General features: G+C 45.8%; 1 protein-coding gene across 1 annotated transcript; it reads left to right on the top strand.

The window, feature by feature from the left end:
- The first annotated feature begins 8075 nt into the window (after window positions 1-8075).
- On the top strand, window positions 8076-18604 carry LOC138646048 (up-regulator of cell proliferation-like). The gene is made up of 2 exons (XM_069735519.1): window positions 8076-8370; window positions 13896-18604. The coding sequence occupies exons 1-2, from the start codon at window positions 8088-8090 to the stop codon at window positions 18602-18604; spliced, it is 4992 nt and encodes a 1663-aa protein (XP_069591620.1). The 5' UTR covers window positions 8076-8087.
- The last annotated feature ends 5968 nt before the right edge of the window (window positions 18605-24572 follow it).

Genomic DNA, 24572 nt, shown 5'->3' with positions numbered 1-24572 from the left:
GTGCCAGGATACAGCAGACAGCGCCAGGATACAGCGGACGCCCCCCCCAGATACAGCAGACACCCCCTGGATACAGCGGACAACCCCCAGATACAGCAGTCAGTCCAAGGACACAGTGGATAGACCCCCGGATACAGCGGACAGTGCCAGGATACAGCCCACGGATACAGTGGACAGCCCCGAATACAGCACACAGTCCCGGATACAGTGGATAGCCCCCGAATACAGCACACAGTCCCGGATACAGCGGACAGTCCCAAGATACAGCGGACAGTCCCAGGATACGGCAGACAGCCCCCAGATATAGCGGACAGCCCCAGGATACGGCAGACAGCCCCCAGATACAGCGGACAGTCCCAGGATACGGCAGACAGCCCCCCAGATACAGGGGACAGTCCCAGGATACGGCAGACAGCCCCCCAGATACAGTGGACAGCCCCCAGATACAGCGGACAGCCCCAGGATATGGCAGACAGCCCCCCAGATACAGTGGACAGCCCCCAGATACAGCGGACAGCCCCAGGATATGACAGACAGCCCCCCAGATACAGCGGACAGCCCCAGGATACGGCAGACAGCCCCCAGATACAGCGGACAGCCCCAGGATACAGCAAACGGCCTCCAGATACAGGGGACAGTCCCAGGATACGGCAGACAGCCTCCAGATACAGCGGACAGCCCCAGGATATGGCAGACAGCCCCCAGATACAGTGGACAGCCCCAGGATATGGCAGACAGCCCCCCAGATACAGTGGACAGCCCCCAGATACAGCGGACAGCCCCAGGATATGACAGACAGCCCCCCAGATACAGCGGACAGCCCCAGGATACGGCAGACAGCCCCCAGATACAGCGGACAGCCCCAGGATATGGCAGACAGCCCCCCAGATACAGTGGACAGCCCCCAGATACAGCGGACAGCCCCAGGATATGACAGACAGCCCCCCAGATACAGCGGACAGCCCCAGGATACGGCAGACAGCCCCCAGATACAGCGGACAGCCCCAGGATATGACAGACAGCCCCCCAGATACAGCGGACAGCCCCAGGATACGGCAGACAGCCTCCAGATACAGCGGACAGCCCCAGGATATGGCAGACAGCCCCCCAGATACAGTGGACAGCCCCCAGATACAGCGGACAGCCCCAGGATATGACAGACAGCCCCCCAGATACAGCGGACAGCCCCAGGATACGGCAGACAGCTCCCAGATACAGCGGACAGCCCCAGGATACGGCAGACAGCTCCCAGATACAGCGGACAGCCCCAGGATACGGCAGACAGCCCCCAGATACAGCGGACAGCCCCAGGATACGGCAGACAGTCCTGGTTTTGGGCATCTGCTGAATGTCCCTCACTACCACCGCCCCTCTGACTACTCCTCCTGCCAGCAGAGAAAGAAATGGTAAATGGGTGTGGATTGGGAGTGTGGATTGGGGCGTAACCAAAATTGCCGCTACACGCGCCTCATAATTTGTCCCTTTTTCTGTTCTGTAAAGTTGGGATGAACGGTTTTGGTTGCTAGATTTGTAGGAATTTTTATAAATATATTTAAATTAAAAAAAAAACTGAAAAAATCAAACTCATATATTAGTAAAGACAATTATGTTTTCTCTGAGAAAATTTTTTTTATTTAGGAGATAAATAACATTTCTATGAATTTATAATGTATAAAAGGCCCAGAATGTCGCAGAAAGGTGCGATATAAAACGTTTCTTGTGCCGCTCATCGCTGTGTGTGAACACGGCCTGAGGCTGGAATCAGCGGTGGCTTCGAAGCTGTTAGGAAAGTATTTGTGGCCGTGTTCACACAATGAGTTTGTTACTCAGCGTCTTACAAGTAAGTAGATGGATTTATAGGAATCTCCTGCCCTGAACTTCTGTGTCCTCCATGTAAACCGTGAGCTTCACATCCACATTGTGACAACTTCTATTACTCTGCTGGAGATGTAAAAAACCTCCCCAAAAGCTCATTGTGTGAACGAGGCCTAAAGCAGGTAAAGAGACATTGTCAACGTCAAGAAGAAAAGTCCACGGTAATGAGGTCTCGGTCCCGTCCCCCAGAAGCGCCTGTGACTCGGCTAACGGCTCCTTCACAGACAACATTTTTCGCTGATTTTAAATGTTTGTTGAGAAAAAGGCCAAAAATTTCAAGAAATTTTCGCAGAACAATTTACAATTTATTTGTGGCCTGATTTACATTTATATAGGGAAAACTCCCTGGATGGCACATCCACATGTACATCGCTCTGCGCGGTGGAGCACAAGTAAGAGCCGCGAGGGCGGCGGAGCGCAAGACGGAGTTGCGAGAGCGGTGGAGCGTAAGGCTACTTTCACACTAGCGTCGGCCCGTCGCAGTGCGTCGGGCCGACGTACAGACGCATCCTGTGCCAGCGCAGCACAACGAGGGCAGCGGATGCATTATTACAACGCATCCGCTGCCCCATTGTGAGTTGCGGGGAGGAGGTGGCGGAGTTCCGGCCACGCATGCGCGGTCGGAAATGGCGGACACAACGCACCAAAAAACGTTACAAGCAACGTTTTTTGGTGCCGACGGTCCGCCACAACACGACGGTTGCGACGTGTGGCAATGCGTCGCTAATACAAGCCTATGGAGAAAAAACGCATCCTGCAAATAACTTTGCAGGATGCGTTTTTTCTGCAAAACGACGCATTGCGACGTGCGTCGTACGACGCTAGTGTGAAAGTAGCCTATGACAGAGCCATGAGAGCGGTGGAGCACATGTTCTGTCTCCTCGGGTCCAGCGCTCCACCCATTGGGCCCAGGTGCCTATAAATTAGCAGGAGACTGCTAGATCTTCTGCTTGTTCTGTCCTCAGCTCTGTGCTGGACTCCACATAGAAGGTGAGTGAGGGGTGTCTGGATCCGGCTCTCTCGGTGTTGGTTCTGCTGTGACCCAGAGATGTGGGGACTTTGCCTGCAGAATGATGTGGACACCTGGGGGCTCCCCTGCTGGGCCTGGGGTCATGGTTGGTGCACAGAGCTGGGGACCCACTGAGGTTTTCTGCTCTGGGTCGGTGCCGTCTAAGATTTGATCAAAATGTCACCTGAGAACTTTGTGATGATTTTTGCTTCACTGCCAAAAGTCAATGTGTGATCTGGAGGCGAGTGATCTGTGCGTAGATTATCGCAGACCGCGTGTGTCGCTGCTCTACAGGAAATGTAGCATTTTTCACTTTCCCATTGCTTTCTTTGGGTGCAAAAAATGATGAAGATTCATCAGGTTTCAGAAACCCTCCAGTTCTCAAATTCAGTCAGGAAGAATAAGTGCAGGAGACTCCTGAGATCGGAGCTTCTGCTGGGATTGTAAAGGCCGCTCTTCATTTCAGAAAACCACCTCCTCGTAGGCCGCATGAAAACCACCGGCCAATGGAGGCTTCTTCCAGAGTTCCTCCGTTATACCTCTTCTAATGAGATAAATTTGCCGCGAGAATCTAATCGCTCTAATTACTTATGTCAGATTGTTAGAGCTTCCAGAAAATAAAGAAATCTGCACGTATCAACCATCTACAACAATCTGCTTCTGCCAAATTCTTAACACGAGGCTGTAGGTGCAGATTGTAATCAAGCTGTGAAAGTCTCTTCTCAGTGATTTCCCCTCTCGGGGTCCTGGTGTCTGTGACATGTACACAGCCGAAATGGCGAACACCGCTCATGGTTTATTAACCCTTAAAGGAACAGGGATTTTTTTTTTTTTGTTTTTGAGCTTTTTTTTTTTTTTTTTTTTCTTCAGTCGCCATAGATGTATCAAGCTTGTGTCTTTGCAGGACGGGTTGTAGCTTTGAATGACGCCATTAATTTTCCCATCTAATGAACTGGAAAAAAAAAATCCAAGTGGGATGAAATGTTGAAAAGAAAAATGCAATGCTGCCATTACTTTTAGGGTTTATATTTAAGACGTTCACTGCTCAGTACAACTACACTGGAGCTATTGCTCTCCACCTCCATCCAATCAGCCATATCAGACATGCTTGGTTTGTTTGTTTTTGTTTTTTTTGTTTTTTGCCTTTTTCCTAAGCCATTGACTTTTTTTAAAATTTTTCTGTGGTGGGGCGGAGTCAGGACTTGTCATGTGTTTGTGTGTTGTTTTTTTTTTTTGTTTTTTTTTTTTTTAAAGCTAACATTTCACAATGTTTTAATTGCTTAAAATGAGATTGTTAGTAACCTTGGGGCAGCTTCGGTGGATTCGTAAGGACAGAAGCTGGATTGAAAGCTCAATGTGGACGTGCTGCTCCAGAAAGTTTAGAGGCAGACTGGAGTAGCAATACATGGAGCGCTAGTTGGATGGAAGGGTCGGGTCAATCTTGTTTTTGAAGTATGTCGGCCACAGGCTTCTGCAGAAATGGAGAAGGTTGTAGGGAGGGTAATAGTGGACGGGAGGGAATTATTGTCCTTCTCGGAGAGTCTTCCTCTGCAGCATTCTCTTCCTCTCTTCTGAGTATCCACCTCTTCTCCAACCTTTACCTCGTTCTTCCTGGATGACCTTGTCCTTTTGAAACCTTTTCTTCTCTCTGGTTATCTTCTTACCCTGCAATCTTCTGGCTGCCCCTTTTTTATGTCTTCAGTCTTTGAAGCCTTTACTTTGTCCTGTTCTGCAGCCTTCCCTTATCTCCACTTGATGGCCTCCTCTTCTCCAATCATCCCCTTGTGTCCTAGGTGCCCTCCTGCTTTGTTGCAACCCTCTTGTCTCACAATGTGTCATCAACTCTAACCTTCCTGCCCGCGACCCTGATCTTTGCCCTTCCATTGGTGTCTTTCTCTGCAGACACCCCCTTGTTCTCGTCTCTAACCTTGTTCCTCCCATCCCCTTTATCCTTCATTGGGTGTTCTCTTTTGCAGGCTTCCTCTTGGTCCTCCACAATAATTCTTACTCTTCTCAAGCTTTCCCCTTGTTCTTCCCTAGTTGTCCTGCATTTTTTTCCCCTTGTCTTTTCCTGAAAGTCCTCATCTCTCTGGTGTGACGAGTGTGCCATTGCTGAGCGCAGGGCACCCAAAGCACCAGGCAAAAAAATGGGCACATGGCTATGGGTATGCAGGGGGTTAACGCTGGTTCTTATACTGTTCCCTCTTTGTGTGGTTGTAATGGTGACGTTCTCCATGTTGGTGAGGAAGGAGACAGAAGATTCAGGAGGCAGATTAACTTGATAACAGATGAAATGATTACTTGTAACCCCCCCCCCAGCAGACCCCCATATTTCGGCCTCCTCTGACGATCATTATGTTGTAGTACTCATGTTTTCCCATCTCCAGTACGGGGGCCCACCCTCCCGGCTTGTCCTCCTCCTGCGTCCACAGTGTAGTATTCCGGTAGGCTAAGGGTACTGTGCAGACCAGGGAATGCCATCTGCCTGGAGGGTCCTAGTCCTCAGGCGATCCTACGGGTTTCTTCTGGTCAGTCCATATCTATTTGGCCCACTGAAAGGGAGAAAAATAATCCCCTCACATGCTCGGTGGCGCGTGCCTGGCCTGTGGGGCCCTCGGTGACGTGTGCCTGGCCTGTGGGGCGCTCGGTGGCGTGTGCCTGGCCTGTGGGGCCCTCGGTGGCGTGTGCCTGGCCTGTGGTGCCCTCGGTGGCGCGTGCCTGGCCTGTGGTGCCCTCGGTGGCGTGTGCCTGGCCTGTGGTGCCCTCGGTGGCGCGTGCCTGGCCTGTGGTGCCCTCGGTGGCGTGTGCCTGGCCTGTGGGGCCCTCGGTGGCGTGTGCCTGGCCTGTGGGGCGCTTGGTGGCGCTATGACTGGAATAAGTTACAGCTATTTATAGTTCACCCAGAGGCTCCGCCCACCAAGCAATCTGCCTGGTAACTGCCTCGGTGAGGAGCTGAACTCCTCACTAGTTGAGCTGCTGCCATACAGTGACCATAAGACAAATCCCTTCATGAAATGGTGAACTTCAATAATAAATAACAGCACACAGTTACAGTAATGCCCATCTCTGGGGTACTACACGAGTACCCTGTTATATTATCGCACAGTAGTTTTTATACTTCCTTTAAGACCACCTGTGTAGTATATGCAGGGGCTTCTCATAAAATTTAGAATATCATAAATTAACTTTTTGGTTTCAGTTCTTCAATACAAAAAATGAAATTCATATATTCTATAGTCATTACACACAGAGTGATCGATTTCACGTGTTTATTTCTGTTAATGTTGATGATTATGGCTTACAGCCAATGAAAACCCAAAAGTCATTATCTCAGTAAATTGAAATAATTAACAAAAACCACCTGTAAAGGCTCCTAAGTGTTTACAAAGATCCCTTAGGGTACCGTTACACTATACGATTTACCAACGATCACGACCAGCGATACGACCTGGCCGTGATCGTTGATAAGTCGTAGTGTGGTCGCTGGAGAGCTGTCACACAGACAGCTCTCCAGCGACCAACGATGCCGAGGTCCCCGGTAACCAGGGTAAACATCGGGTTACTAAGCGCAGGGTCGCGCTTAGTAACCCGATGTTTACCCTGGTTACCAGCGTAAAAAAAAAAAACACTACATACTTACATTCCGGTGTCTGTCCCTTGCCGTCTGCTTCCCGCACTGACTGACTGCCGGCCGTAAAGTGAAAGCACAGCGGTGAAGTCACCGCTGTGCTCTGCTTTCACTTTACGGCCGGCAGTCAGTGAGTGCGGGAAGCAGACTGCAAGGGACAGACACCGGAATGTAAGTATGTAGTGGCTTTTTTTTTTTTTTTTTTTTTTTTTTTTTACATTTACGATGGTAACCAGGATAAACAAGGGGTTACTAAGCGTGGCCTTGCGCTTAGTAACCCGATGTTTACCCTGGTTACAAGCGAACGCATCGCTGGATCGGTGTCACACACACCGATCCAGCGATGACAGCGGGAGATCCAGCGACGAAAGAAAGTTCCAAACGATCTGCTACGACGTACGATTCTCAGCAGGGTCCCTGATCGCTGCTGCGTGTCAGACACAGCGATATCATATGGATATCGCTGGAACGTCACGAATCGTACCGTCGTAGCGATCAAAATGGCACTGTGTGACGGTACCCTAAGTCTGTTTCAGTAGCTCCACAATCATGGGGAAGACTGCTGACCTGACGATGTGCAGAAGGCGTCACTGACACACTCTACAAGGAAAGTAAATGTTGCATTTCATTTAGAAATCCAGGTCCCGGAGTCTGGAGGAAGAGTGGAGACCACAATCCGAGCTGCTGGAGGTCTGGTGTGAAGTCTTTACAATCGGTGATGGTTTGAGGAGCCATGTCATCTGCTGGTGTAGGTCCACTGTGTTTTATCAAGACCAAAGTCAGCGCAGCCGTCTACCAGGACATTGTAGAGCACTTCATGCTTCCCTCTGCCGACAAGCTTTTTGGAGATGGAAATGTTATTCTCCAGCAGGACTTGGCCCCTGTCCACACGGCCAAAAGTACCAATACCTGGTGTAAAAACAACAGTATCACTGGGCTTGATTGGCAGCAAACTCGCCTGACCTTAACCCCATAGAGAATCTATGGAGTATTGTCAAGAGGAAGATGAGACACCAGACCCAACAATGCAGACGAGCTGAAGGGTACTATCAAAGCAACCTGGGCTTCCATAACCCCTCAGCAGCACCACAGGCTGATCGCCTCCATGCCACACCGCATTGATGCAGTAATTATTATTCATTTTAATAGCGCCATTTATTCCACGGCGCTTTACGAGAGAGAGAAAAAAGGGGCATACATAGACATGATGCAAAAGGAGCCCCGACCAAGTATTGAGTGCAATTACTGAACATACATTTCAGTAGGGAACATTTCAGATTATAACACCAGCTTGAAAAATGATTGTAAAAAGTATTCTAGTTTACTGAGATAATGACTTTTGGGTTTTCATTGGCTGTAAGCCAAAATCATCAACATTAGCAGAAATAAACACGTGAAATGGATCACTCTGTGTGTAATGACTCTATAGAATATACGAGATTCACTTTTCTAATTGAAGAACTGAAATAAATTCACTTTTTGATATTCTCATTTTGTGAGACGCCCCTGTAGATGGATCTGTCAGAGCAGAAGTAACGGAGCTTACATTTTTTTGCAGGCTGACCTTCAGTTATCATGGCGGCATCCAAGACCATCAACCGTCTGAGATGGAAATTCTCCGAGGTGTTTGAGAAGGACGTGGATGGTTTCATGGATGAAGTGAACTCTCTCCAGCTTATAACATCTGAAGAACATAGAAATCTGTGTGAAGTTCAGAGTCCGGTGGAGAAAACGCTTAACCTGATGGATCTGATTCTTCACAAGGGAGAAGAGGCCTGCCAGAAGTTCCTAAATCATCGAGAGAACATGATTCCCAGATTTCCAGGATTGTCATCGGTGTATGAACACCTCCAGGACAGTGAGTACCGTACATCCATTATACGTCAGGTGGGGGAGGGGTGCTCACACAATGCAGTATTAAAGGGGTCGTCTACTGCTAGGACGACCCATTCTCAGCCTGAATGTTTGCCCTGTTTAAATCATAAACACTTGGGGTATGTGCCCACGTTGCGGATTGGTGTGCGGATTTTTCCGCACTGCTTTTTCAAAATCCGCAGGTAAACCGCACTGCAGATTCCAGCGTTTTTTTTGTGCGGATTCCACCTGCGGTTTTACACTCGTGGATTCCTATTGAGGAGCAGGTGTAAACCGCTGGGGAATCCGCACAAACAATTCACATGCTGCAGAAAATATGCTGCGTTTCCACGTTTTTTTTTTTTTTTTTTTTTCTGCAGCATGTGCACTGCGGATTTGGTTTTCTATAGGTTTACATGGTACTGTAAACTCTTAAAAAACTGCTGCGAATCCGCAGCAGCCAATCCGCAACGTGCGCGCACAGCCTTATACTCTCCTCCGGTGTCGCACTCAGTTCGGAGGCTCTCGTGTGGTTGCTGCATCACATGAGCTCTGCGCCCAAACACTGCGGGCATCACTGTCCCGGCTTTTGGACATAGAACTAATACAGAAGTGAGAGCTGCGACTGGCCGGTCACCTCTAAATTACTTGTATGTCCGTGACGCCAGCGCTGTTTGAGTTCAGGGCTCATGTGAAGCAGCAATCACACGAGAGCCTCTGAACCGCGAGTGCTGACACCGGAGGAGAGTATGTGATTTTATTTTAAACGGGGCAAACGTTCAGGATGAGAATAGGTTGTCCTAGCAGTAGACGACTACTTTAATACTGCATTGTGTCCAATAAATGCCGCACATGGGCTTTGGGCCGTGTGTGCAGAAACTAGACCATGTGCCCGGACTAGGTCTCCTTTCATGGTGGGTCATGTACAGCCTCACTGTTTGGCTTCATGGCTTTTAACTTGTGTTTGTGCCCTCATGGTTTCGATCCCATTGCGGTAGAGTAACTTGGATATTTTTATATAGATAAAAATACTCACTATGGTTCAGCCTTGCTTGATAGTTGACTAAATATGTATGTATTTTTTAGCAACTAATTTGCTTAAAAAAAAAAAAAATATATATATATATATATATATATATATATATATATATATATATATATATATATATATATATATATATATATATATATATATATATATATATATATAATTTTTTTTTTTTTTTTTTTTTCTGGCGTATAAGACTACTTTTTAACCCCTGAAAATCTTCTCAAAAGTCGGGTGTCGTCTTATACGCCAGGTGTTGTCTTATAGGGCAGGTGCGGAGTAATCTGCGGTCGCCGCATATTGTGCGGGGAGCGACCCTAATGACGAGGTGAGGGGGCGCCTCACCAGGAAGGTGTAAATGAAGCAGAGGCAGAGAAAGAGATAATAGGATACAAGGGCGAGCCGGATGATTGAAAGAGGAGTGTTTTTCTAGGCTCAGCACCGCTCTCTTTTTTTTGCATAACCGTGGCATCCCAGACGCTGACAGTTTGCTTCACTTACACCTTCCTGGTGAGGCGCTCCCTCACCTCGTCATCGGGACCACTCCCCTCCCACTATATACGTCGACCGCAGATTGCTCCGCACCCACCCTATAAGACGACACCCGGCATATAAGACAACCCTCGACTTTTGAGAAGATTTTATATTTTAACTGGAAAAGTTGGGGGTCGTCTTATACGCCAGAAATTTTTTTTTTAAATGTATATTGAGCCATCAGTATTTCTCAGTCCCCATGACGGCACCACGGAGAGAGGGGATCCGCCCTTCAGGGACAGGAAACCTACAGATAAAAGGGCGGTACCTTTCCCTTGCATCAGTTGGTTTCCTGTCCCTGATGGGGGACCTTCTGTGCAGTGCCTGCATGAAGACATGGAACCGGGGCTGTCCAGTCAAAATCTGGCAGCGAGGAGGCTCCTGTTGCGGCTGCTCTGGTGTCCAAGGCCGCCACCGCTGGAACCGATGGGTTCTTCAGGGTGAGCAAGGGGGAGCACTGCCACCGCTCCGAAATGGAGATGGCGGCTCTCAGGACTCTGGGGAGTGTGCGTCTATCAGCGCTCATTCCGGAGGGTACACAAAGATGGCCCCACTCCAGAAGTAGAACGGAGCTTCCGGGTCCCTGAGGCGTGCACATGCGCAGTAAGAACGCTCTTCCACTGACACGGCGCAAGAGGAGGTGGCCGGAAACGCTGGAGGTGCCGGGAGATTTAAAAAGGGGGAGAAGTGCACACAGTCCCCTATAAGCCATGGAGGACAGCGATATTCAGCAAGACCTGGAACAGCAGCCTAGGCAGCACCAGCACCAGCGCCACCACAAACAGCAATTGGAGATCCCTAAAGACAAAGACAGGAGAAGTGGGTCCAGCAGCCGCTCTGCACAGCGCAGCAGATCTGCCGCAGCGAGCAAGCCACCATCCCTGGATCTTCCTCCGCAACAACCCATCCCCCCCTCCAGAACCGGTACCTGCGTCCGCATCTGAGTGATCGAGAAAGTTCACTGTTATAATGGGGTTAATTCTCTTCCCTTACTAGGGAAAGAAGAAATCAGGGAAAACACAAAAATAGGTGCTGTCCTACCTGTAACAAAGCTTTACCGGTATCCTGGAACAAAAAGCTTTGTAATTCCTGTATTCAACAATTATGTGAGGAAACCCCGGATTTTGCCTCTGAACTAAAGTTTGTAATCAGATCAGAAGTTCAAAATGCCTTCGCATCCCTTAGTAAGGAGGAAAAAAAAGAAAAAGGAGGCAGGATATATACTCTCAATCTGACTCTTCTACCTAGGAAGATGCTGACACTGATAGATCCGATTTTCTCCTCATCTTCCTCAGGTGAAGAATCAGGTTGCCACGGTTTCCCCTTAGATGAAGTAGATACCCTAGTGAAAGCCGTGAGATCTACTATGGGAGTAGAAGACCCTCGTCCTGATAGAACAGCGCAGGATATAATGTTTGGGACAGAAACAACGGAGAGCTTTCCCCTTAAACCTGAATGTCCAAACCCTAACAAAGAACGAATGGGAAAAGCCAGACAGAAGAAACTCCTCAGGAAATATCCCTGTGAAGAGGAAGCGTCCACATCCTGGGACAAAGCTCCTAAACTGGATGTTGCTGTAGCCAAAGCCCCCCAAAAATTCACCCTCCCCTTTGAGGATATGGGTACACTTAAAGACCCCTTAGATAAAAAGTCTGACACCTCTCTTAAAGGGGCTTGGGAATCAGCAGGGGGTAATTTGAGACCAGCTGTACCTCCAGATCCCTAATGGTGTGGGTAGACCAGTTGGAGAGACAGATTAAAGATGGCACGCCCAGAAACGATACTAGAACCTATTCCTGTAATAAGGGCCGCGGCGGCTTTTGTAGCACTCGTCAGCGGATTCTGTCCGCTTAACATCAAAGTCTGCAGCCCTCGCTAATGCAGCCAGGAGAACCCTATGGCTTAAAGGCTGGTCAGGGGATCTTCAAACAAAACTTAAATTATGTTCCACTCCCTGGGAGGGAATTCCCGAGATAAAAAACCCTCTAAATGACATTCTCCCCAGGGTGGGGGGGAAGACTAACTTCGTTCCTTCTGGCCTGGGAGAAAATATCAAACAACTCCATGGATTCTAAATCCTAATAAAGTCCGGGCTGAGAATAGATTTTTTTTTTTTTCCTCTCTACCCCCCGAAAACCAAGATCCTCAGCGACAGAACCGAAAGCTCTAGAAAAAGAAATCCCAACCCTGCTACAGAAATCAGTAATACAGGAAATCTCACCCCCCCCCCCCCCCAAGAAGCAGGGAGGGGATCATTCTACTCCCCATTATTTCTAGTGTCAAAACCAGATGGCACCTATCGAACAATAATACATTTACGGAATTTTAACAAATGTCAGAAACCAAAAATTCAAGATGGAAACAATAAGATCCACCATAAAAAATCCTATTTCCAAACTGCTTCATGATCGTGTTAGACCTCAGCGATGCTTATTACCACGTTCCCATCCACAAACAATCCTGGGAATTTCTCAGGTTAGCAGTCTTCATAAATGGACAAATACGAGAATTCCAGTACAAAGCCCTCCCCTTTGCCATATTGATAGGTCCCCGGGTGTTCACAAAGATTGTCCAAATCCAAAAAATTAGAAAGGGCAAAAATTCCACACCTTAAACGTTAAAAGATGTCTGGTTGAATGCCTAGAATCTACCCAGGGGTATAGGATGGAAGGCTTTGTCTGCTTCCAGGGACCCAAGAAGGGATTCAAAGCATCCAAGGGTACCTTGGTGAGGTGGATAAGGGATGCGATAGCCTTGGCATATTCATCCATGGGGAATACCATCCCGGATGGCTTACAAGCTCATTCCACAAGTGCCATAGAAACCTCATGGGCTGATGGGTAAAAGGAATCCATAGAACAAATCTGTAAAGCGGCCACCTGGTCATCACTATCAACCTTCTTCAAACACTATAGATTACATCTAGCCTCTGTGTTTGACTTGACCTTCGGGAGAAGGGTTCTTCAGGCTGTGGTCCCTCTCTAAGCTTAGTCTCTGCAATTCTCTCCGTAGTGCTCTCATGGGGGGACTGAGAAAGTCATAGTTACTCACAGAACGGTTTCTCAGAGCCCATGGCGGTAAGCGCTTATTCCCTCTAGTCACACGTGTGGTGAGCACCTTTTATTTTTTCAGTTGTGTTTTGCATAAACACGGTGTATATTCCGTTAAACAAATATGATGTGCATACAATTTTCTTGTTGTCATTAACCTGGAGGACCCCCGATGCTCTGTAAACCAACTGATACGAGGGAGAGGTACCGACCTCTTATCTGTAGGTTTCCTGTCCCTGAAGGGCGGATCCCCTCTCTGTGGTGCGGTCATGGGCTCTGAGAAAAACCGTTATCGGTGAGTAACTATGACTTTTTGCTGCTTGTGCGATCTCATGAAGGACAGACTGGAAAATGGGAATCTGATCTAGCGGTAATCTGGTTCCCAGGAAGTCCCTGAGGATGGTGCCCTTATTTCCCCTCCCTTATGTTTTATTACATACGATTTCTCATTGGTTGTAGAACATCGGCGCATCCATCGTGCTGCAATAACTTCAAAACCATTGTAAGGCGCTGGTGAGAAAAACAGTTTATCATCTATGGTCCTGTCCCAGCAAGGGACAACGAAGGACCCCGTCCTTGTGTGTTGTCCTGAGGGACATCCTGGAAACTGAATTAACGATACAAACTACCTAATTCTGCACACTGGAGAGTTCTGAGTGTATTTATTGTAATGAACAGATGGGGGCAGTATTGGTATAACTGCTGGACCGAGCATATGGGACTACAGACGCAGCAGAAAGGCTCATCATCCATAGTTTAGTGAATGGACAAATGGTAGTGAGCCACAGTAATGGAGTAAAAAAAAAAAAACATAACTATCTTTATACTTGTGCATCAAATATTCAATTTTATATACTTATAAATGTGTTTTGTTTGTTTTTTTTGTTTAATTTTCAGGCAAACTAAGAACATTTCAGAAACTTTTGGTTGATCTGGGGTTGGAGAAGTCTAGAAACTCTAAGATAACTCTAAGGAACGTTTTGCGCATCGGTCCAGAGAATCTACGACATAAGAAGCCTAAAACCACAGCAGATCTTCCTGAACATTTCCTAATGAATCTTGTAGCCTTACACCGAAATGCAAGAAAAACAGAACTTGATGTTGATCTGTCAAACCCAGAATCAAGTGCAGATGACTCGTTAGATTTATTTTCCAGTAAAACAAGGCAAACGCAGAAATCAAAATCTATTCACCCTCTGGATGTTCTATGCGCAGTCCTGAGCTGTTCAGATGAATGTCTTCAGCAAGAACTCGTATCCAAAATGTCCATGTGCCAGTTTCCATTTCCTCTTTTGCTTCCCTCTGATGATGGTTCAGGATCTATCTTCATGCGTTGGGCAATGAGAGATATTGTGAAAAAATGGAGACCTCAGTCTCTAGCAGAGAGTAAAGGGTTCAGGGAAGACAACGTGGTGAACATTAATATGCCGATCTTCTCTTTCGTCAGGCTGGGGCCAAATAAGTTATCGAAATCTAAGATCTTAAACCAAGTTCTTAACCCAGCTCAACAACATCATGAGTTCTTCATACACGACAACATGGATGGAGGGAACATTGAGAGGAAGATATCTGACGGGCTGGTGGAAATGTCCTGGTACTTTCCTTGTGGGAAATCTGATGTCTTCCCGGAGCCGATTGCTGTGGCCAATCTACGTGGAGACCTGGAGTCCAACTGGGAACAGTTCACCTTTCTCACTCGGATCTCATCGGCCACCTTCATATTTATTGAGAGTATTTGCGAGAGACAATTCAGGTTACTATCTTCCTTCAGTCCCCCTGAGACAAAGTTTCATTTCATTATCACTCCAGGTAAAGACAAAGCTGTTGACCCAGAGAGCAAGAAACGCATGCAAAATCTAATGTCTGTCCTAAAGATTGAGAAAAACCATGTTGTTCTAAAATCATCCACCATGAATGATGCAGAATTCATGAACATGGTTCAAAAAATCATAAATGGTCAACTGAAGAGAAATCCTAAACTTGTAAAAGTAAAAGATATTACTAAAGAAGTCTTTGATCTTAACATCCATATCGATGACTCTTCTCCCGAATTTCTGAGAACAAGCGACTATGCCCTTAACATCACCTCAATGATAGAAAATGTAGAAAGGTTTAAGAATGAAAGCTTAACCCTGCAAGGAGATCTGTGGAAAAAGCTATCTAAATTAGAAAAGGAACTCTGCAGAATGAAAAAACAAGGTGGAGAAGATCAGGAAATATATCGGTCAAAGCTAAAAGTGAAACGTACTTTACTTCATAGTGAACAAAATAAGCATGCTCTCCCTGGAGCCATGACTCTATTTATCAATGTTCTTGCGCATTTATCTAGAGATGAGAAACAATATTTTCTCAAATGGATGAAGTTTGAGCTTGATTCTATTGCAAGAAAAAATGTATCCAAGCTACAGGCAGAATATAAAGAGATATGCAGCCAATCTGCTGCAGCAGACCATGCCCAAGAACTGAAGCAGCTTGACAAGAGAATTTCAGAGTGTTCATTAGGTATTGAGCATTTCCTTCGTGAGTTAGGACAATTTTATGAAGCTGAATTTTCTACAGTGAAAAATGTATCTGCTAAAAGGTTCCATCACCTTCCAGGCATTGTCGCTGATCTCCTGTTAGATGGTTTCCCGTTGGAGCTGATTGATGGAGATGCCTCCAACATTCCCTTACAGTGGATAACTGATGTCCTGACTAAGCTGAACAAGAAGACTGGAGGACAATGCAGGATGAGGGTGATAACTGTGCTGGGAGTGCAGAGTACGGGGAAGTCCACCCTCCTGAACACCATGTTTGGTCTACAGTTCCCTGTGGCCAGTGGTCGATGCACACGAGGAGCCTTCATGACTCTCATTAAAGTGAAGGAGAACTTCCAGAAGATGATGGGTTGTGAATTTATTCTGGTGATCGACACTGAAGGGTTGAAAGCTCCTGAATTGTTTTCTCTTGAGGACAGTTATGAACATGACAATGAGTTGGCCACACTCGTGGTTGGGCTGAGTGACATCACGATAGTCAATATGGCCATGGAAAATACCACAGAGATGAAGGATATTTTACAGATAATTGTCCATGCATTTCTAAGGATGAGAGAAGTTGGCAAGAAACCCAACTGCCAGTTTGTCCATCAGAACGTGAGTGATGTGTCCGCACATGATAAGAATATTAGAGACCGTAAAAAACTTCTAGAACAATTAAATGAAATGACAAAAGTGGCTGCAAAAATGGAAAAGAAAAGTGGCTTTGACAAATTCAGTGACGTCATGGACTATGACTTGGACAAACACAACTGGTACATCCCCGGACTGTGGCAGGGGGTCCCACCAATGGCTCCTGTAAATTCTGGATACAGTGAACACGTTTCTGAACTTAAACAATATCTGTTAGAATTCCTACAATCCAAGACACTAGACAAGGCCTTAACAATACCAGACTTTTGTGAGTGGGTGAAAAACTTGTGGAACGCTGTCAAACATGAGAAATTCATCTTTAGCTTCAGGAACAGTCTGGTGGCCGAAGCTTATAATAAGCTGTCGATGCAGTTCTCTCAGTGGGAATGGGATTTTACTAAAGAGGTCCATAATTGGGTAATGAGGAAAGAAACGAACATTAAGAATCAATCGACTCACAATTTTGATGAAAACACCAACGAGACTATCAAAGATCTGGATCAACTGCTGTATAAAGAAGAGAAGAAAATGATGGACCTGTTGGAGAAATATTATGAAATGGATTTAGAAAACATTAATTTGATAGAAAGATATCGGGAGGATTTTAAAAAGAGCATTACAGGTCTAAGAAGAGAGCTCCGGAGAAATGCGATAGACAAGTATCAAAGACTACTCTCTATACAAAAGGGGAACCTAAAGATTCGGGACATCAAGAAGAAGTACCAGGCGTTGATTGAAGAGAAAATTGATGGACTGTTGAAAACCTGCAGAGAGAAGGACCATGAGCTGAGTGATGAAGAGGTAAAACGTGAATTTAATGCCATGTGGGAGAAGACCCTGTCAGATTTACAAATTGAGAAACTGGAGAGATGTAAAGTGAGCGATGCAATTCTCCGACAACTTAGAAATGATATGAGCAACAAAGGACCAGATGTAAATGAAGCGTTATTGGCCGAGAATACGTTGGCTGATCAACACACCAACTTTATTATTTATGAAAGCCATATAGATCTGCACTGGTTTTCAAAAATATGGGAACAAATGGTTGAAAGTAAAAAAAAATCCTATGAAAAGCTTGATGATTTTGCTACTTCACTTATAGAAATGTGCAACAGAAACATCAGCGAGTTGGAGAACACTAATGAGGACTATGATGACACTTATTGCCAGGAAATTCTGCAGATGATTAATAGAAAACTTGAAGATGAACAGAATAAAAATCTCCACTTCACATTGCAGTTTGAGTTGGACATCAAGCTCTTTATTTTTAGAAAAGCATCAACCAGATTCCAGCAGATGCACGATCACTTTATAGAAAGGAACGACCCAGAAACCTGCTTGGACACCCTGAAGCCGGATTATCTGACTGTATTTCTTGATGTTTTTAAAGCAAAAGATGAATCCCAGAGCCGAGGCAAACAGTTCTGCGAGAAGTGTCTGAGCCCCGCAATAATCGATTACGTTTACAATCATCTGGGGAAGAAGATGATCGATGACATTTTAGAAGATTCAAGCAACCACATATTCCAAAGTCGTAGATTTTTCCAGTATAATCTACTGAAGGACTTACTGGATGAAATGTCTTTCAAAAAATATGCTCAATATACAAAATTTTATGAAACCTTTTGTAAAGAATGGATCCAAAATAAAATTAAAGAAATGTATGAGGAGCGAGCAGCTCTCCAACCATTACAGGCAGATCTCATCAGCTCGGTCCTCAAAGATGTGAAGGACGTCCTTAGAGACGAGACCATTCTGGAGAGTGAAGACATTCGTCAGTTTTTAGAGAATGTCCAGAAGAAGTTGGATGATAAGCTTGTGATTTCACAGGAAGCAACAACAATCATAGCCTTCAATAACAAGGTTAATGTTCGTCAGTTCTCCACTAGTACTCAGGATTTTCTTGCATCTACAGAACAACAGATTCTGTCGGAGCTGCAGACCATTAATTTTATGTATTTAAGCTACAAAATTAAGCTGAAGCCTCAGGATGAGCTGTTCAGGAAGGTGGTTGGATGTGGACATCAGTGTCCATTCTGTAACGTCCCCTGTGAGGCTGAAGGTGCCGACCATACTGAACACTTTGCTTCTGTTCATAGACCTCAAGGTTTGGGTCATTACAAATGGGAAGAAGGAAAAAAATTAGTGACCGACATTTGTACATCATGTGTTGTGTCTGAAAATGGATTCAGAAATTTATACACAGATGGTAAATATCACCCGTACAAAGATTATCGCACGTACTATCCAGACTGGACCATCCAACCGGACCCCAGCATTGAGTCTTCGGATTATTGGAAATTCATTTTTGCCAAATTTAATGGAGAATTTGCTGAAGCATATTACTCCGAACCAGCAGAACTGCCTGATGACTGGAAAGCAATTACAGAAGAAGACGCCCTCAACAGCTTAAAGGAAACCTTTAATATCTCCTAGGATCAGCAGCAACACATGAACTGTAAGTAATTTCCACCACTACAAAACAGCTTTAACAGGGTGAATCCACTTGTATGTATAAATTGCTGTCGGGACCACTAGTGAGCCTGTGAGTCCTGCTGCCCACTGTCACATGTATACTCATCGGAGAGTGGCCAATCAGCAGTGTGGGTGGGGTCAGGAGGACTCACAGGCTCATGGCTCCTCCCAGCAATTAAATAAAAGCGGTGTATAATTCTCTCCAAATCACACCTCACCACTTGTGCACTTGACCCCATCCCATCCCACCTCCTCCCCAACCTTACCACCACACTAATCCCATCCCTAACCCATCTCTTCAACCTTTCACTAACTTCTGGTACCTTCCCTTCTGCGTTCAAACATGCCACAATCACACCTATCCTCAAAAAGCCATCCCTTGACCCAAGCGCTATGTCCAGCTATCGCCCCATATCTTTGCTCCCATTTGCTTCCAAAATCCTAGAGCAGCATGTCCATGCTGAACTTTCCTCTCACTTTGCATCTAACTCTCTCTTCGACAACCTACAATCTGGCTTCCGTCCCCACCATTTTACTGAGACAGCCCTGACCAAAATTACTAACAACTTACAGTCAAAGCTAACAGACAATTCTCTATACTCCTCCTCCTAGACCAGTCCTCTGCCTTTGACCCAGTTGACCACTGCCTCCTTCTACAGATCCTCTCTTCCTTTGGGGTCAAAGACATTGCCCTATCCTGGATTTCCTCATACCTTGCCAACCGCACATTTAGCGTTTCCTACTCCCATACTACCTCCTCATCTCGCCCCCTCTCTGTTGGAGTGCCCCAAGGCTCTGTCCTAGGACCCTTACTCTTCTCAATCTATGCACTCGGCCTGTGACCACTCATAAGGTCCTATGGCTTCCAGTACCATCTCTATGCCGATGACACTCAGATCTACCTCTCTGGCCCTCATGTCACCTCTCTGCTCTCCAGAATCCGAGTGTCTATCAGCCATATCCTCCTTCTTCTCCTCTCTCTTCCTCAAGCTCAATGTGGACAAATCTGAACTCCTCATCTTTCCTCCATCATGAATATCTTCCCTACCTGATCTATCTATCAAAATAAATGAAATCACACTTTCCCCTGTCCCCAAAATCCGCTGCCTCGGAGTAACCCTTGACTCTGCCCTGTCCTTCAAACCGCACATCCAAGCTCTCGCCACCTCCTGTCGCCTCCAGCTCAAAAATATTTCCAGAATCCGTCCTTTCCTCAACCCACACTCTACCAAAATGCTCGTGCATGCCCCAATCATCTACCGCCTTGACTACTGCAACATTCTTCTCTGTGGCCTACCTTCTAACACTCTCGCACCCCTCCAGTCCATCCTTAACTCTGCTGCACAACTAATTAATCTCTCTCCTCGTTACACTCCTGCTTCACCTTTCTGCAAATCCCTTCACTGGCTCCCAATTTCCCAGCGTATCCAGTTTAAAATACGAACACTGACCTACAAAGCCATCCATAACCTTTCTCCTCTCTATTTCCATACTAATCTCTCTATCTTCCCTCACGTAATCTCCGGTCCTCCCAAGACCTCCTTCTCTCCTCGACGCTTATTCGCTCCTCACTCAATCGCCTCCAAGACTTCTCCCAAATATCCCCCATCCTCTGGAATTCAGTGCCCCAACACATCCGGTTATCCACTACTTTTGGATCCTTCAAAAGAAACCTGAAAACCCACCTCTTCAAGGAAGCTTACAACCTGTAAAGACCACACGGCCACCTCAATACCATTGGAGCTACTGCAACCCTCGACCTACTGTCTCCTTCCCCGTAATCCTGTAGAATGTAAGCCCACAAGGGCAGGGTCCTCTTCCCTCTGTACCAGTCTGTCATTGTTACTTTTGTTTACTGTAAGTGGCATTTGTATTTTGATATAACCCCTTCTCATGTGCAGCACCATGGAATTAATGGTGCTATATTAATAATAATAATTGCGGCTCGTGTCTTTATCTCTAATAGCAGTTTGATCAGAGAGATTACCTAGTATAATGAGAGCGCGTATGTAGTAATCCAGAAACTAACCTCAATTCATTGACTTAATTATTTTAGGCTCCATTGGTCTCGCTGAAAACCTGTTGTGATGAGGACATCTAATCCATACACAACCATCCTATGGACCTGCTGCTCCTCAGTCCAGGGTAAAGCTGTCCTCACACTCTGGACTCCAGAATTCATGAATTCTCCTTCAGGATTATTTTAGGTCACTAAATGAACTTGGATGATATGTTTGGCAGTGAGGTGACCATCGATCAGAAGTTCTGAGGATTCTTATTACATCTGATAAGTTCAGGTTTTCTCCAATGGTCTGGTCCCATCTATAGATGTTATCGGCGAAAGAGCTGAGATCTGAGCGATTGTTCCTCGGGTTCTTCTCGCGGTGCTCTATGAATGGTGATATTGGGTCCGGATACTATCTGTGCTTCCACCAAACACTCATTAACCTCCCATTAATCACATCTTCTCATGTGTGGTGCCGGAGCTCTTCCTCCATCATTTTCTATATAGTAAATGCACTTCTAAGCTTTATGATTTTTTTGAGGTCTTTGACTTTTTTGTAATCTCCATGTGATGTAAGATTTAGTATCAATGAATTAAACACATAATTAATTACTTGGTTTGTGTTGTGAATACTTTCTTTTAATTCCTAAGACCCTGGAGGTAGGTGAACACTGATCGCTTTGGTGTTTTCTTATTTGAAGCTTGGTGCAGCCTCCTGAACCCAAAATAATTTCCTTTTTTAAAATTATTTTCTTCCATGTATTGGAGGATCCTCCCCCAACAAATCTCTATATCCTTACACACACTGTTAAGGCAGTTTGGTGAGGAGAGATAATAATTATTATTTCTATAGCGCTGACCATTGCTTTCATTGTATGGTTCGGCCATAATGTAAGAAATTGGGTGTTCATGTAACGCTGCATGAACCAGTCACCAACCAGGATATGTAGCAGTACAGACACAGGGCTATTAACTGCATAAAGCTTGTGAGCGCATGATGGAGGAACCTGATTATGGTGACAATTTTGAATGGGCCATTCGGGGATAGTTAGATAAACGTGAGGCGGTAGGCCAGTCTGAAGAAATGCGTTTTTAGGGCCACGCTTAAAACTGTGGATATTGGAGATTAATCAAACTATCCTCTGTAGTGCATTCCAAAGAATTGTCACAGCATGTGAGAAGTGTTGGAGACGGGAGTGGGAGGTTCTGATTATTGAGGATGCTAACCTGAGGTCATTAGCAGAATGGAGGGCACGGGTAGGGTGGTAGACTGAGAACAGGGAGGAGATGTAGGGTGGTGCTAAACCGTGGAGTGCTTTGTGGGGGGAGAGTGATGCATTTATATTGAATTCTGGAGTGGATGGGTAACCAGTGTAATGACTGGCACAAGGTAGAGGCATCGGTGCAACGGTTGGTGAGGAATATGATCCTGGCTGCAGCATTCAGGACAGATTGGAGCAGGGAGAGTTTGGTAAGAGGGAGGCCGATTAGTAGAGAGTTACAATAGTCCAGACGAGAATAAATAAGAGCAACAGTAAGTTTTTTTGCAGAGTCGAAAGAAAAGGTTGAATTCTAGACCTGTTTTTGCGGTGTAGATGATGAGCAAGCCAGCGATCGGATGAGTAAATGACTAGAATCAAGTATGACCCCCCAAGGCAGCGGGCATGTTGCTGGGGAGTAATGGTGGAACCACATACAGAGATGGCAATGTCAGGCATAGGTAAGTTAGTAGAGGGAGGAAACACAAGGAGTTCAGTTTTATATAAAGGGAGGACATGAAATTAGATACAATGGTAAGACAATCACTGGTGTTTTGTAATGATGCAGGCATGATATCAGGAGTAGAGGTATATAATGTGTCATCTGCATAGAATTGGTAGATGCTATTGACTGTATGTTTGTCCAGTAGGGGCAGTATACAAGGAGAAGAGGAGGTAACCTAGGACTGATCCTTGAGGAACCCCAACAGTAAAGGGGAAGATAAAAGGAGCCAGCAAAAGATAGTGATGGAGCCGTCAGTGAGGTAAAAGGAGAACCAGGAGAGAACGGTGTCCTTGAGGCCGATGGAGCGGAGCATAGTGAGGAGGAGCTGATGATCCACAGTGTCGAATGCTGCAGAGAGATCCAAGAGAATTAGCATGGAGTAGTGACCATTAGATTTAGCTGTCAGTAGGTCATTAGAGACTTTAGTGTGGGCAGTTTCAGTAGAGTGTAAAGAGCGGAAGCCAGATTGTAGAAGGTCGAGAAGAAAGTTATCTGAGAGATAGCGGGTAAGACGGGAGTGGACCAGGCGTTCGAGGAGTTTAGAGATGAAGGGAAGATTAGAGACAGGTCTATAATTAGCGACAGTTTTGATCGAGGGATGGTTTTTTAACTAATGGATGTATGTTGGCATGCTTAAATGAGGAGGGAAAGATACCGGAAGAGAGCGGTTGAATATTTTTGTTAGATGAGAGGTGACAGCAGGGGAAAGGGACTGGAGGAGATGTGAGGGAATGGGGTCACTGGTGCAAGCAGCAGGGCGAGAAGATGCAAGGAGCCTGATTACTACTTCTGTGACTGGTTAACAGAGTGAGCGAGATGCCGTGTGGGAGGGAGGACAGTGCGTGCTATGAAGGGATTGGGAGAAAATTTCCTGTCGACTATGGTCCGTATCATGGGAGCTGTTCACATTGAGGTCTTGCCAAAGGGTCCTTGTGTGAGGTGACCAGGGTGGTAGTCATGGCAAGGGGCTGCTGTTTTAGCACACCCTGGCACCCCGCAAAGAAAAAAACAATGTCTCATCTGTTGTGTGATGTGTGCAATGCAAGTCACTCACTTTTAGATTGAAGTTCTTCTCAGGTTGCAGGGTCCCGGTTCCAGATGTCATCACACACTGACAGAGTCCAAGTATATTTTTAACAAAACAACTTTACTCAGCAAGTTGTGTTAAGTCCCCGACGTTGCACAGTAATTATCATAGATTCTTTCCTCTGTGCTGTGCCTTACTATCCTGGCAATCTTTGATCCGGTACCGCGGCTTCACGGCTAGCCAGACTAGTTCTTGCCTGGGGGTTCCCGCCTGTTTTCCCTCCGAGGGCGAAATAAAGGATGGCTTTTCCAGACCGTATATCTTGGATGTTCGGGGATTTCCCACTGAACCTAGTCGCTGCCGCTCTCATGCTGCTCCCGTTCCCTCATACACATGCGCCTTGCAGCCCTGAACTGCTGGACTGAGCCGCATCCTCAGGACACAGATGCATCTGCATACGACGGTGCAGGAGCGTGTGGTCAGTCATGGGATTGAGCCAGAAGCTGAAAACTTTTCAACATTACGTCTGTCTGAAGCTGCATTCATATATTCTGTGATAATTTAATAAATTATATGCAAATAACAACCCAACCACCTATAGAGCTGACATTAAAGAAGCCCCCGTACTCCTCCCATCAGTTTTTGTCATTTTCATACATTGCAGTCGTCGTATTATACAGCACTGTGTACTTACTTGCTCCATTTGTCCTTCTACCCAGATAATTCTTTTCTATGGGATCTATGGCCTCAAGTGATAATCTTCGAAGTGCTATGTAGAAGCTTAGTCTCTTCCCTCCATGAGTCATGATTAGAAATACAATCCTACATCACTGACAAAAAACACAAAAGAGAATAGTAAAACCAAAAACACTCAGTTTGAAAAAATGTTGCAGTAATCCGCAAGTGCTAGTAAAAGATGTAAAAAACAGGGTATTTGGTTGATACGTTTTTTGCAAAAAATGTATACTAAGCTGCTCTACCAATCTTCACGGTATACCCTTATCAGAGCAGTCCTAACTAATGTATGCAATCCCTATCTGATGTATTTAAAAACCTGATCATCTGTATATCACCTGTGTGATATACAGCCCTCTTGGGCTATCTGCACAAAAGCTGTTCTACCCTGTATGCAC

Source organism: Ranitomeya imitator, chromosome 7 (assembly GCF_032444005.1).
Source record: "Ranitomeya imitator isolate aRanImi1 chromosome 7, aRanImi1.pri, whole genome shotgun sequence".
Taxonomy (NCBI): domain Eukaryota; kingdom Metazoa; phylum Chordata; class Amphibia; order Anura; family Dendrobatidae; genus Ranitomeya; species Ranitomeya imitator.
Note: the sequence above shows the minus strand (reverse complement) of the source record. Positions and strands in the feature narration are given on the sequence as shown.